Below are 13,343 nucleotides of genomic sequence, written 5' to 3'. Positions count from 1 at the left end.
AGTTTCCTTGTCCTTTGGTGGGTCCTGGCTACTCACACCCTCACAGGGCCAGATGAAGAGCCTCACCAAATCCACTGCAGACAGCAGGGTGTAGCTTGGCACCCCCGAGTACTGTTGCCAGAAGAATCTTTCTTGCGACAGATTCCTGACTCTGATCAGCAGCGCTGGTCCTTCTAGCTCCTTTCTCAAAGTATAAGAAAGGTACAAAGGGAAAAACAAAGATTCAGAGAAAAGGACAAGGAATAGTAGCAGATCTGAGAGCAAGGGAAAGAGGTGCTTGCCAAAAAAACATCTCTGCCAGAACTGGGCTCTGCAGCATGTGGAAAGTGGCTGCCATGGGGACTGCAGAATACCCTGGGGTTGTATGGAGGGTAACTGCTGAATAAGGCTTTTTCATGGTAAAGACCCAGCCCACTGGCTTGGAGTCCCCTTTACTGTAAAAAGTGGTGTGTGCATCCATATGGTGTGAAGGGAACTTTCTTTCCACAGAACTGAGCAGACCTCAAACAGCATGCAAGATGGAAAGACAAAGAAGTCAGGCCAGCTCCACTCTCACTGCAGCACAGTGCTGCCCATAATAGTTAGGCAGGGCCACACAGACTGGACCCAGAGTGATCGTACCAGTCTTGGGCCACCTGTAGTCCTTATTTCCCGAGGTCCTACCCAGAATCTCCCATAGATAAAAAAAAAAAAAAAAAAAAAGTGACAGAATACCACCATATTCTGTTTCATCAGCTTTTTGTGAACTTCTGACTTTTAAGATCCCAGTTCTGCTTTCTTCTAGGCCTTTAACCACAGCAGTGGTGCAGGCAACTTGATGGTTGAAAGCTGAAACTGCGTCATGAGTCTCACTGAGATGATGCTGAACTGAGGACATCACTGCTGTGAGGCACTGGGCAGCCCTAAAGCCCGCCTGCCCTCAACAGAGCTGCTGCGCTGCTCCTGTTTATTGTATGCACTCCTGCCAGAAAGGATTTGCTTTCTGACGGGAGACCTTGCAGTACCCACAGACACTTTAAAAACTGGAGTAAATTAAGATGCTCTAGGATACTGGTTTCAGCTTCTTTCGAGAAGTATAGTTCCCAGCACTGGAGCAATCAGCATGCCTATCACTTATCCTTGAGATGCTTTTATTCAATCAATATGTCTGTCAAGATGTACCTTGTAAAGGGCCTACTATAATTGGCAGTTCAGAGTAAAACTTTTGCATTTTTTGCCTGGAATTTCTAAACGCGCCTTTCACCCTGTGCCACCCCTCTCTGCCAATTGCTGATTACTAGGCACAATAAACTGCAGAAAAAGTGAACCTTGCTTGAACACGATAATAATTTGAGATGAGTAACAACTACCTAGAATTTCCTCCTCCTCTTCCCTCCAACAGCATTTATATGGATCGCAAACTCCAACGGTGGGCTCTGTTGCCTCGCTCTGTCGGTGCTCACTGCTGTTGCTCCGCGCCGGCCTGTTCGTCTCCGTCGGCAGACAGCGGGACAGGCAGAACAGGACGGAGGCGGGAGGAGGCGGGCAGAGCTCGGGGCTGAGGAGGGGGCCGGCCGGCCGGGGCGGCTCCGGGCCGGCGGGGAGCGGCAGCGGGGAAGGGCTGCCGCCATCTCAGCCCGGCCCGGCCCAGCACAGCCCGCGAGCTCGGGAGCCGCTGCCGCTGAGCTTCGGGGGAGGGAGCCGATTAACACCCGCAGGTACTCTGTTCCCCGAGGGACGGCCTCTGCCCGGCGTCCTTGCTGCAGTGGGTGAGTGCTGTGAGTCCCCTGTCCGGCCGCCAGGGAGCTACTATTCGGGGCTGGAAAGTTGCAGAGGGCAGTGAGCCCGGGATGCGGCGAAGGGCTGCGGAGCTGTGAGTGGGGCGCCGAGCGCCGGGTTTAGGTGACGCCGGCGCTCTGGGAGAGTTTCGGACTTGTCGGGGTTGTGCTTGGATGGCTCCAACGAGCGCCTCGTCACCCCCTTGAAGTCTGAGTCGCTGAGAAATGAGAGTTTGCGAGCTGAATGCTGATTTTTTGGGGGTGGGAGGAATAAGTCGGGGGCAGCAGGGGCCAGCGGGGAGGGGCGGGGGTGTGGGGAAGAAGAAGTGAATATGCCTTCTTTTAACGTGCTTACGTGCAGGAACAAAACCAGACGGGGCTGAGAGTAAGAGGTGTGCGTGTGCTATTCGGGGTTACAGAATGCGAACGGATGTCTGACTTACTAAGCCAAAAAGTAACCATTTGCTAAAGGCTGCCAGCACATTCACTTCAAAACCAGAACTATTTTAAAGTTTATTTGAATTGTCCAAGACGTTGTTTTGCAGCAGATGTTTGTTGTCTGGATGCCATTTACATCGAGCATGGCTGTTCATAAAAGCCTTTTCTTAAATTTAACACTGCCACGGTGTGACAGACAAATTGCAAACGCTTACCTATAAAGGCCTTAAAATATACAGAGATTTGGCTGTTAATATACATTCTTGTCTTTCACTCTGCTTTTCTTTAAATTGTCATTTTTGGTCAAAGCATATGGCAGTGTGTGGAACTGAAGGACAGGAATGTGTGTGATGGTGATGAAGGGGGCTCCGGTCCATTTGGGCACATATTTTCATGGATGGTTGGAAGGTAGGAAAACACAGAATCTAGATGAGTTGCAGTGGATGTCCCAAACTTAACTGCATTTTAGGCTGTTGTGAAAGGAAACACAAGGAGTGGAGAATTGTCTTGTTCTCACTTGTGTTTTATAAGATTGACTTGGGGCTATCATGAAGATCGCTTGGGTCAATGTTTTGAAAATACATATACATACTTCTTATTTTTGCTGCTGTAAATTGCACAGTGACGAATGAGATGGTAGAAGCCCTCTACTCCCTGTGGGTCTCCTAATAGAATGCCTGCTGAGAACAGAGGTGTGCTGCAAATAGTTGCTAAAGGTTGTTAGGAGTCTGCATTATCATCAGCTCCCTGCTGCCTCCTGGTATCGAGAGTTACACAGTCCCAGCGGAAAATTGCAGGTTGTCCCCAGCAGCTTTACTCAGACTGTTATCTGTGGGAAGCCCTGCTTCCCCACCTGTGCTATTGGTATGTCTAGGAATGTAGAGATGTACCATGGGGCAGAAATTAGTGTTGTGGTCTTCCATACAGCATTGACCTTTCCACGTGGAAGACAGTATGTACCCCATCAGACACTGGAAACATCAGCTGCAGTGGTGAGCTGTGCTGCAACCTGGAAGGGTGCATGAGCTTATGGGATCTTTGACCTCTACAGAAGTCCACTCTAACAGCTGCTGAAATCACAAAATATAGCAGTGGGCAAGGTTTGCCAGCATGGGCAAATCACCCCAACAGCTGAAAGGAGGCAGCTGAATTGTGCTCACTTGGCTGTGGTTCTTGGTGTTGTTTCTTTGTTTAAACACTGATTTAGCCATTGCATCCTCATGGAGGCACAGTCAGGTTGCCCTTGCTATAGCTTTATAGTTCTAGTTACCACTAGGTAACTTGCTGCACCTCGTGGTGCAGCAATAGGAATTCTCCTCTTCCCTTTAGAGAGAATGAAATGGATTTCTGGCAGTATCTCAGAGTACTGAGGTACTTAACTGCAGCAGTGCTGAATGTGCAACACAGACCAACATGTTCTTCAGGGTTTTTTTTTTCATTGTTTAAAGGTAAGTTCCATACTTCGCAGCTAGTGACTAGTCCTCTGCATCTGGGTGGCACAAAGACATTTGGAGGACTAATCAGTAGAGCTGTCAGGAAGCAGTGGCATAGGCATTCTGGTACGCAACCAATTGTATAATTTCTGAGTTACTACAAAGAAGAAGAAGAATGAAAACAATCTTTAAAAAATGGTGTGGCTGAATGCTGATGCCAGAAAAGAATATTTTTAAATTTATTTTGTTATTATTTGTATTAACTTTCAAGTGGCTAGTGAGTGAGATGCATTCCCACAGAGTACTGGCGAATACTGTTACATCCTCCACTGCCTTTACTTTGGGCTGTCAGAGGCAGACTTACCTTTGTGATACTGAATTTGCAGTAATAATTTTAAGAGAAGAAGTAATTATGAACAGTGGAAGAGACCCTGCTGATTGAGTGCATCACCCGTGCTTTCTGCCACGGAAACTGGTGTAGCACAATTACCTTCAGTAGGGTCAGAATGAAATGCATTTGCTCTGTGATAGAAGAGTATGATATCTCTGCTTGGAAAAGTCTTACAGAAACATGCATTTTGCTGCATTTGGTGCTGTAACAGCACTGAGTACAATTCCTTCAAGCAGTCTGATGCTAGTTAAGCTGCTCTTAATGAATACTTTTCTAATCAAATATAATTGTTTATTGTACATTGACAAGCATTTGCAATTCATATGAACAGTGGCATTTTGTTCTAAGTCAATACAGTGAAAGACTGTGATAGTCTGTGATAACAGTGTGCAGATTTCAACTGAATTATAATTAAATTGAAAGTTAGCTGAGGTGAGGTTCTGCTGAAGAGCTTTACTGTTCATGCTTCAGAAAAAGGGTCAACAACTCAAGGGCCCATTGCAAATCTGGAGAAGTCAATGAGGGGATTGCCATCTTCAGAGAGAAAAAGACCTACAGCCCCAAGAGATAACTGTGCTTCTTGCATGATCTCTCCCTGTGGGTCTCTCCACCAAAGCATTTTGGACATAGAGACTAGAATGAGCAAATAATAATAGAAACCACTCTCACAGACAATCATTTTGATATATCGGAATGTAGTAATGTCACCACAAGTTTTTGTCAGATTCATTCTTTTCTGAAGGAGAGAATCTAGGAGAAGGGAGAGTGGGAAAAATGAGTAGTGTCATCCTTTAAACCTGTTTACGTTCAACTGGGACTTGCTTGCTCCCCCTGTCTTCTACATGGCACTTGAAAATGCCACTCCCACTTCTCAAGCATTCAAAACTGTGTGCTGGAGTAGCAGTAACTCAGGTGCTTTTGTGATCTTCAGAAATTTGTGTGCTTTCCAGTGAAAGTACTATGTTAAACCTATGTCTACTGACTGTAAGCCTACATACCTGTTATGTAGAATATTTAAGAGATTCCTTGTAATGAGGGTGAGAGGTTGAAAACTGCTGGTGTACTGGTTGAGGATGAAATCTCAAATTCATCTCTTGATAGCCTTCTTTTGAAAGTGCCTTTCACATGTTTGGGAAATGCTCATGGCAGTTCTGTAATTAGTATTTATATATATGTATATATGTGTATATATATATATATGTATATGTATATATGTATATATGTGTGTGTGTATATATATATATATATATATATATGAGTTATAGCTCTCATAAACTCCTAAAAGTAAGCTACTTTTTTTTAATTATTTTTTTTATTTTTTTTTATTTTATTTATTTATTTTATTTGGAGAGGGGTGTGAGTAGCAATAGAAAGTGACCTCCCATGTAGTAGAAATTTTATTTTCCTATTTTTCCTGGGGAAAACAAAAATACAAATTTGCTTCAGATGGAACCAGTTCTCTTCTTGTCTCCATCCTTGCTTGGTAGCTGGACTGACAAATTGGCCTTTCAACCTTACTGCATGCATTTGAGGTGTAAGCACTGATTCTCATTGGAGTATGCAGTGCCTGTCACATTTTGGTAGAGTATTAAATGCTTCTGTCACCACCGGATATTTTTACAAAGCTGTGCAGATCTCTTCTAATACTTATGAGTGGCAGTGCAAAAATAGATGTAGGAGAATCAATCTGCTGTGAAAATGCAACGTATCAAAGCCTGTGGGAAAATGCTGCAATTAATGTAAGTCTCCAGTTGAAGAACAGAAGTAAATTGAAAAGGACAATAATTGGTCATTATAGTATTTAAGAAAAGAAAATCTTAAATCAGTTTCTTTTATATACAATGGCTCTGTGTCCAGGTGGAGACCAGTAATGAGTGGTGTCCTCCAGTGGTCCTTCTTGGGACTCGAAGGACTTTTCAGCATAGACAGTGGGATTGCTCTCTCAGCACACTTGACACAAGCTGAGTAGTACAGTTTATGTAGTAGATAGAAGGAACGCCATCCAAAGAAACCTAGACAGGCTCAAAAAGTGAGCACAGATGAACCTACTGAAGTTCAACAAGGACAAGTGCAAGGTGTAGCATGTGGCTCGGGGCAATCCCAGATATGAATACAGGCTGGGAGAAGAGCTCACTGAGAGCAGCCCTGCAGAGAAGGACTTAGATATCCTTGTGGATGAAAATCTGTACATGAGACAATAGTGTGTGCTTGCAGCCAGGGCTGTATCCTGGGCTGCATCAGAGGAGGGGTGGCCAGCTGGGTGGAGGAGGTGATAGTCCCCCCCTACCCTGCTCTTGTGAGACCCAATCTGTAGTACTGCATCCAGGTCTGGAAACCCTGAGTAGAGGAAGACGGACCTATTGGAGCGGGTCAAGAGGAGGGCCGCAAGGATAATCAAAAGGCAGCTCTCTTATGAGGAAAGATTGATAGCACTTGTTTAACTTGGAGAAGGCTCCAAAGGAGACCTGACTGTGGCCTGAGAGTACTTGGAGGGAGATTATGAGCAGGAGGGGGACATACTTTTTACATGATCTATTAGTGAAACAACAAGGGAGAATGGCTTTAAACCAAAAGAAGGGAGATTTAGGTTAGACGTCAGAAGTTTTTTACTCAAAGGGTGATGAAACGTTAAGTGCTGTGGATGCCCCATCCCCAGGGGTATTCAAGGCCAGGTGGGATGGGGCCATGACCAGCCTGATCTGGTATGAGACAATCCTGCCCAGGGCTGTGGGGTTGGAACCAGATGATTTCTAGATGTCTTCCAGCCAAAAGTATTCTCTGATTTTGTTTTACGCATATGCATGTGTTGCATATGCAACATAGAGGAAAAGTAGTAGAAAGACGTGATTGGCTATGTTCGTTTAGAAAAATGATAGTAGTAGGTCAACTAATTTGAATTTGAAGTAGGATTGGCTTTATGATGAATGGCTTTCAGGGTGTTTCAATTGCAACTAGCATAGTTTTGGTATTGTTAAGTTTGGGAACCTGTTTTGGGCATTGGCAGTGTGCACAATGGTGTCAAGAGTTTGATGCTTTCTTAGGTTCTTTGCTACCTAAGATCTCAATGGGAAACTAAAATGCAGTAATTTTGCCTTGCTGCTGCTCAGGCAGTGAAGATGGGATGGTGTTCTGGTAGTGCCACAATCAGTCTTTCTGAGGTTGAGTGCACCAGTTACTGTGCACATAGGCTTGCTGAGAGCTTTTGCTATTCGTTCTTGTTGCTCCTGTTTTTTTCTGTTTTTTTTTTTTTTTTTTTTTGTTTTTGTTTTTTTTGTTTTTTTTTGTTTTGTTGTTTTTTTTTTGTTTTTTTTTTTTTTAACACGGAATTTTTGCAGGAGAAAACACCTACCATTAGGAGCTGCACCCATGGAAAGCAAGACCTGTGGCTTCTTCATCACCAGCTTGATAAATGTATGACCTCAGAACTCCATCCTAGCCAACATCCCTCTTGAATCTGGGGCCTGTATTACAGCTTGAGCGATCACACGCTATATGGGTGATGTGTGATGACAGTGAGACTTATGTTGCATTTGTTCTTGTTTTCAGAACATGATTTCTTAGCTGCTTTCCCAAATTAACATGAGAGACTCGCTGGATCTGGGAATATCCACTGCCTGCCCAGAGGAGCGCTTGGAGGACTGTGGCTTGATCTCCCTCTTGTGGAAAATTACTGGAACTAAATTCTTGTGACGTTAAAGAAGAAACATCCAGTAGCAGCTAATAAACTATGTCAACAGTTACTGTGATACCTGCTGCTGTTGTTGGTACTGAAGGAAATGAGGAAATGGACTCTCTGATTGTACTGCATTATAATTACACAGGAAAGCTTATTCTGAAGGAAAAGGCAACTGATAACATAGACTTTACAACTGTTGCATTTCTGATTCTGTGTAGTTTCATAGTCCTGGAAAATCTGATGGTGTTGATTGCCATTTGGAAAAACAATAAATTTCACAACCGCATGTACTTTTTCATTGGCAATCTAGCTCTCTGTGATCTTTTAGCTGGGATTGTTTACAAAGTAAATATTCTTATGTCTGGGAAGAAAACACTGAGCTTGTCCTCCACAGTCTGGTTTATTAGGGAAGGCAGTATGTTCGTTGCATTGGGAGCCTCCACTTTCAGCTTATTAGCAATAGCTATTGAACGACACTTGACAATGATTAAGATGAGGCCTTATGATGCAAATAAAAAATACAGGGTGTTCCTTCTCATTGGAACCTGCTGGCTTATTTCAATCTCTTTGGGTGCCTTGCCCATCCTTGGCTGGAACTGTATAAACAACTTGCCAGATTGCTCAACGATTTTGCCTCTTTACTCCAAGAAGTATGTCGTATTCTGCATTAGTATCTTCATAGCCATTCTTGTAGCCATTGTTATTCTTTATGCACGCATCTACATCCTGGTAAAGTCCAGCAGTCGTAATGTCACTAACCATAACAACTCAGAGCGGTCCATGGCACTCCTTAGGACTGTTGTGATTGTTGTTAGTGTCTTCATTGCCTGCTGGTCGCCATTGTTCATTTTGTTCCTTATTGATGTGGCCTGCCAAGTTAAGGAGTGCTCTGTCCTATTCAAAGCCAACTGGTTTATAGCTCTAGCTGTCATCAATTCTGCAATGAATCCTATCATCTATACTTTGGCTAGTAAGGAAATGCGTCGAGCTTTCTTTCGACTTGTTTGTGGGTGCCTGGTGAGATCCAGGGCAGCCAGATCTTTGTCTATCCAGCCCACACCAGATCACAGTCGAAGTAAATCCAGCAGCAGCAACACCCAGAAGCCAAAGGATGATTTCCCACAGATGAGCGTTCCCTCATGTGTCATTGAGAAAAATGAGTCTTCATTTTACAATGGAAGCTTCTGTAAGTAAAGTATTCCTCAAGACAAGGACCTTTCTGTGGCTTAGAATTAAACTACAAGTGTAGTTTAAGTATTTGTGTACTTGAATTGTAGGGGGAAACACTAAATTATTTAAGGACTTCATCATCAACAGTTTGCTTTGCATGTCTTTCAGTAAGGCATCTGATTCAGAAAAGACTTTTCATGGTACTCAGCAGTCAGTACAGTGACCATGCACATCTGTTGACATTGTGACCGTGGTGGCATTACATTGTGAAGCCGTATTTGATGCCACCTGATCCTTCAGGACATCAGTAAAACCTGCTACATTCAGTAAATGTTCACAAAATAAGTAAAACTTCAGCATTCACTAAATGCTGCTGATAATGAAAAAAAACGAGCCTGATTTTCGCTGACTCAGAGAAAAGCTCATTCCGTATATTGGGGATTATAATTCTCTGTATCTTGCTGTTACATTAAAGGCCTTGCTTGTATGTGGTATAAATAGATGTATATTTTTTATAATACCATATTGAAAAGTCATTGACTGGTTAGAGTTAACTGTATTTTAAACATGTTGTAGTATAGAGTATAAGGTGACAAATTATAGTGATAGACAGATGTGTTCCAAAGGGGATTTTTAAAATACATGAAGTAGTAGCTTTAAACTGACAAACTTCAATGCCGTATCAATGCAGCATTTTATGTTTCCACAGTTACTCAAACTTTTCGTGTTTAGTGAAAGACAACAAGACAGTTGTCACTGTGACATTTCACAATTTATTTTAAGCACTCAGTAGTAAGTGACTATTGTGAGAGGCTATATATGTTTGCTGTTTAAAGCAGCTAAAGTGTGAACCAACCATACGCATATCAAGTGTGTGTAATAGTTCAATGTGTATGTTTTTGCTTATTATTTTTAGTGTATTTAAAAATGCATGTAAAACCTATGTAAAACTATGTACCTTGTGAATGCACTACCTAAACTGAGATTCTTCAGTTCTGAAGCACAGATGTATCATTTCAGAGAGCAGTGAACCACAACCTGGTTCTTGTGGAGTTCCTTGTTCTCCCTCTGGGCACTACTGCAACATGGGATTGTGAAATAAATTCTCCTCGGGAAGAGGCGCCACCAGTAGGATGAAATCCAATTTTCTGGCAGGGGGACATTATTATTATCGTCTCTGAACACTTTTGTAGATGCAGGAGGAAAGATGCAGTACAACAGTCATGCTGAACGGCATCACTCAGTTTATACCAGACCCTGCCTTGGATCTGGAATGAAGGCCCATTCAGTTCAGAAGACCTTCCAGCTTTGCAAGAGCTTTAGAATCATCTTTCTGAGGGGATGGTCCAGAGAAACCTCTATGAAAACAGTAGGCCTTGCCAGACTTGGTGTAGGATGCTGTCTGGCATCACTAAGACCTAGAGTACATAGGACTTCATAAGCATAAGTTTGTATTCCCATTGAAGTGGCCTGTGGTACTTCCATCCAGGTAGTTTACAGCTAAAGGCTTTAGTGTAGGCTTTCCCTTCAGTGGAAGGGAAATACATCACTTCTCAGAGAAAACATCTAACTTTCTTGGGCTCTTTTGAAGATTCCTGTTTAATGTCTCAAACCACATTTCACCCTAATCACTATCAGAGAGGTTGAGGCTTTTTTAATCAATAACTTGTAGGACCTCATCCTTAGCTTGAGTCTGATCTTAATCTTTCTCAACAGCATTAAGACTCTTTCCAAGCATGTACAGCGCGTAAGTGATGTAATGTGTGTAGCAAGTGCCTTTAAAATATAGAGGTTTGCATTGTGATTATCTTTACAAGTTAGCAGTGATGTTTTCTTGTTGTTAATAAAGAGTAAGAACAAGGAAGAACATAGACTGCATTTGAACAAACTGTGGGAGAGAGTACCGAGTATGAATAATTTCTACCAAAATGATGTAATGCAGAGAAAGAACCAGCTAAACCATGAACTTACTATGAACAACTACATTAACTGCAGTTTACCATGAACAGGAGCATTAACTGCAGATATGGCTGAGGTCAACAGCTCTGTAGGTTTTCTAGAAATAAAACTAACATCACTGTTTTGTTATGGCATAAGTTTTTAGATGCTATAGCGCTATTTGTGTGTATTTTCAGTCTTGAAGATCTGCCTTGAAGTTGCCTGTTTGGAAACTGTTAATGTGCTCCAAAGTGCTAGCTTATGAAGTGTCCGCATGTAGCATTTCTTGCTTTTTGTAAATGAAAAAGGCTGAAAAGACGAGACAGCTGATGGAGAAAACATTGTTGTTCCACACCAATGCTCACATTGTGTTATAATGTTACATGATATTCTGTATTTAGGTGAAAAATAAATATTGCAGTAGCCAAAATCTAGAAACATGCCTCTAAATATGAGTTACGACTTCTGAATGCTAGCCTTAGCTGTTGTTGGTGCATGGTACAACCAATACAAGCAACTGTTGGAAGACGTGATTATGTGTCAATAATAATTTAAAAAAAAAAAACAACAAAACAAAACAAAACAAACAAAAAAAAACCACAAACAAAAAACAACCAAAACAAATGAACAACAACAACAAAAAAAAAAAAAACCAACTCCACAACTCTCACTCTACTTTCTCTTTTAATTTGGAGGGTTTTTTGTTGTTGCTGTTGTTTTAAAGTTTTGGGGTTTTGAGGGCAGGATATTGGAAAGTGGGGAGTATTTCACTGCCCAGGCATACTTGAAGCAGGTTCCTAATACTCATGCTTTCTTGTGGAACACTGGCAATAAAATTTACAAAATGCAGGCCAATAAATAAATAAATAAATAAATAAATAAATCCCTGGTCTTTCTTTCTTCAGTGTGTACAGCTCACTAGAATATATTAGGTTAAACACAGATTTAGGAAGATTCCATACCAAAATTGTGGAGTAGGGCTTAAAATCAAGGGCTTAAAAGTACTGGACCTTAAACAACCAGGAAGTAGCTCTATCTTTGAAGCTTCTTTCCCCCTAAAATTTTATGAAGTCCTTTAAAATGCTGTGTGGAATCCAAACTTGGCTGACTTGAGCCTGCCAGAAATCTGAATCAGTCTCTGTTTGTAATTGGTTTTACATGGAACAAAAACTGTAAAGCAAACATGGAACAAAAACTGTAAAGCAAAGTCACGCTTGATTCAAACTATTTCATGAATTGTTTTGTTTTTGTTTGTTTTTCCAGATGGCAAAAGAAATTGAGATCCAGCCACCTAAGGTGAAAAAAAAAAACAAACAAACCAAACCCTTCATATGCAGTTTTCACAAGAGTCACATTGCTGACAGTCTTTATATAAGGAGTACAGATACCATAAACATTTAGAAAACTTTTATATGAATCTCAAAGCTTTGGGCAAAGTTCTTATGCAGCAATCATATTTTAAAGAAAAGTAGAAAGATTTTGGCCCTCCTTAGAAAATACAGGTTTAAATTCTGGATGTCATGCCTGAAAGCACTATCTGTGAGAGCAGTAGCCGTCCCAAGGGTGCTGCTCTGCCAGTCTGGAGCCAGCAGAAAGCTCTGCCTCTGTTCTGGGAGCACATCTGCTCTCTGACCTTATCTGCTTTGAGGGCCCCCTGCACTGGCTGCAACATCGATAGAAAAGGTACATTTTGCAGTAAGTGACTGTAAATAGGATGTAACATTGCCTGAAGTGTTTGTTTTTATCCAACAGCTTTAGTGAGGAAATGTAAAACAGACCTGGGTGTGAAATGACCGGTGCCAGAAAGCTGAGATCCTGAGGGCAGCCAATCAACTCCTGTTGAGCTGAGCTTTGATAGCACTGATTAGTGTCATTTAACCCACCACTTCCAGTACAGTCTGTAGCACAGATCAGCCTCTTGACTGTGCTGGAAGCCCCATCCTGGGACTACTCTCTTCTCATGGTGAAAACTCACTGGCAGCAAGAACAGCAGTGTTGATCAGGGGTTTTTGCTTGGCTGTCACTGAGCCATGAGGCTTAATACAGCCTTGAGCAGGCTGCAAGCACCATGAAGAGGTATGTGGGCACTTATGTGGCCTTCAGGACTGTGGATCTCATCAAGAGCAATGTAACTTCCCAGGGCTAAACTTTTCTCCTATTGGTTTTGAGGGAAGGCTCTTTGCAAGGAACTATTCTGGTGGTACAGGAGGGGGAACTGGGGAGTGTCAGCCCAGCTAAATATCCTTCAAATGTGAATGCTTTCTTCTCAGCACGCTAAACAGCTGCTATTGTATGGACATCATCCTTGCCATCATTTTCTATGGAGAAACTATGGAACTGGTTACTTTCACCTACTTAGCATGCCAAGTAGGACAGCTACTTTTCAGGTGAACACATCATCTGCTGCAAAGAGTACGGGCCTGTACTTGCACCAAGAAAATGTTATTTGGCAAAATAGAGAAGTGGAAATCAAAGTCATCTCTGTCAAAGTGAATGAAACTGCTCTAGTGTAAAGTCAGTGCAACTAAGACCAATACCTT

At 42.3% G+C, this 13,343-nt stretch overlaps 1 protein-coding gene across 3 annotated transcripts; it reads left to right on the top strand.

The window, feature by feature from the left end:
* Positions 1 to 1,451: 1,451 nt before the first annotated feature.
* On the top strand, positions 1,452 to 11,645 carry S1PR3 (sphingosine-1-phosphate receptor 3). Of its 3 annotated transcripts, XM_072359512.1 has the most exons (3): positions 1,452 to 1,748; positions 7,355 to 7,430; positions 7,566 to 11,645. In XM_072359512.1, the coding sequence occupies exon 3, from the start codon at positions 7,747 to 7,749 to the stop codon at positions 8,887 to 8,889; it is 1,143 nt and encodes a 380-aa protein (XP_072215613.1). In that variant the 5' UTR covers positions 1,452 to 1,748; positions 7,355 to 7,430; positions 7,566 to 7,746; the 3' UTR covers positions 8,890 to 11,645. The 3 variants fall into 3 exon arrangements, with proteins under 3 accessions (XP_072215613.1, XP_072215614.1, XP_072215612.1); XM_072359513.1 differs by lacking the exon at positions 7,355 to 7,430 and having other exon boundaries at positions 1,452 to 1,697; XM_072359511.1 differs by lacking the exon at positions 7,355 to 7,430.
* The last annotated feature ends 1,698 nt before the right edge of the window (positions 11,646 to 13,343 follow it).

The sequence above is a fragment of the Excalfactoria chinensis genome, chromosome Z, assembly GCF_039878825.1.
Source record: "Excalfactoria chinensis isolate bCotChi1 chromosome Z, bCotChi1.hap2, whole genome shotgun sequence".
NCBI lineage: Eukaryota > Metazoa > Chordata > Aves > Galliformes > Phasianidae > Excalfactoria > Excalfactoria chinensis.
This window is presented reverse-complemented; position numbering and strand designations above follow the sequence as displayed.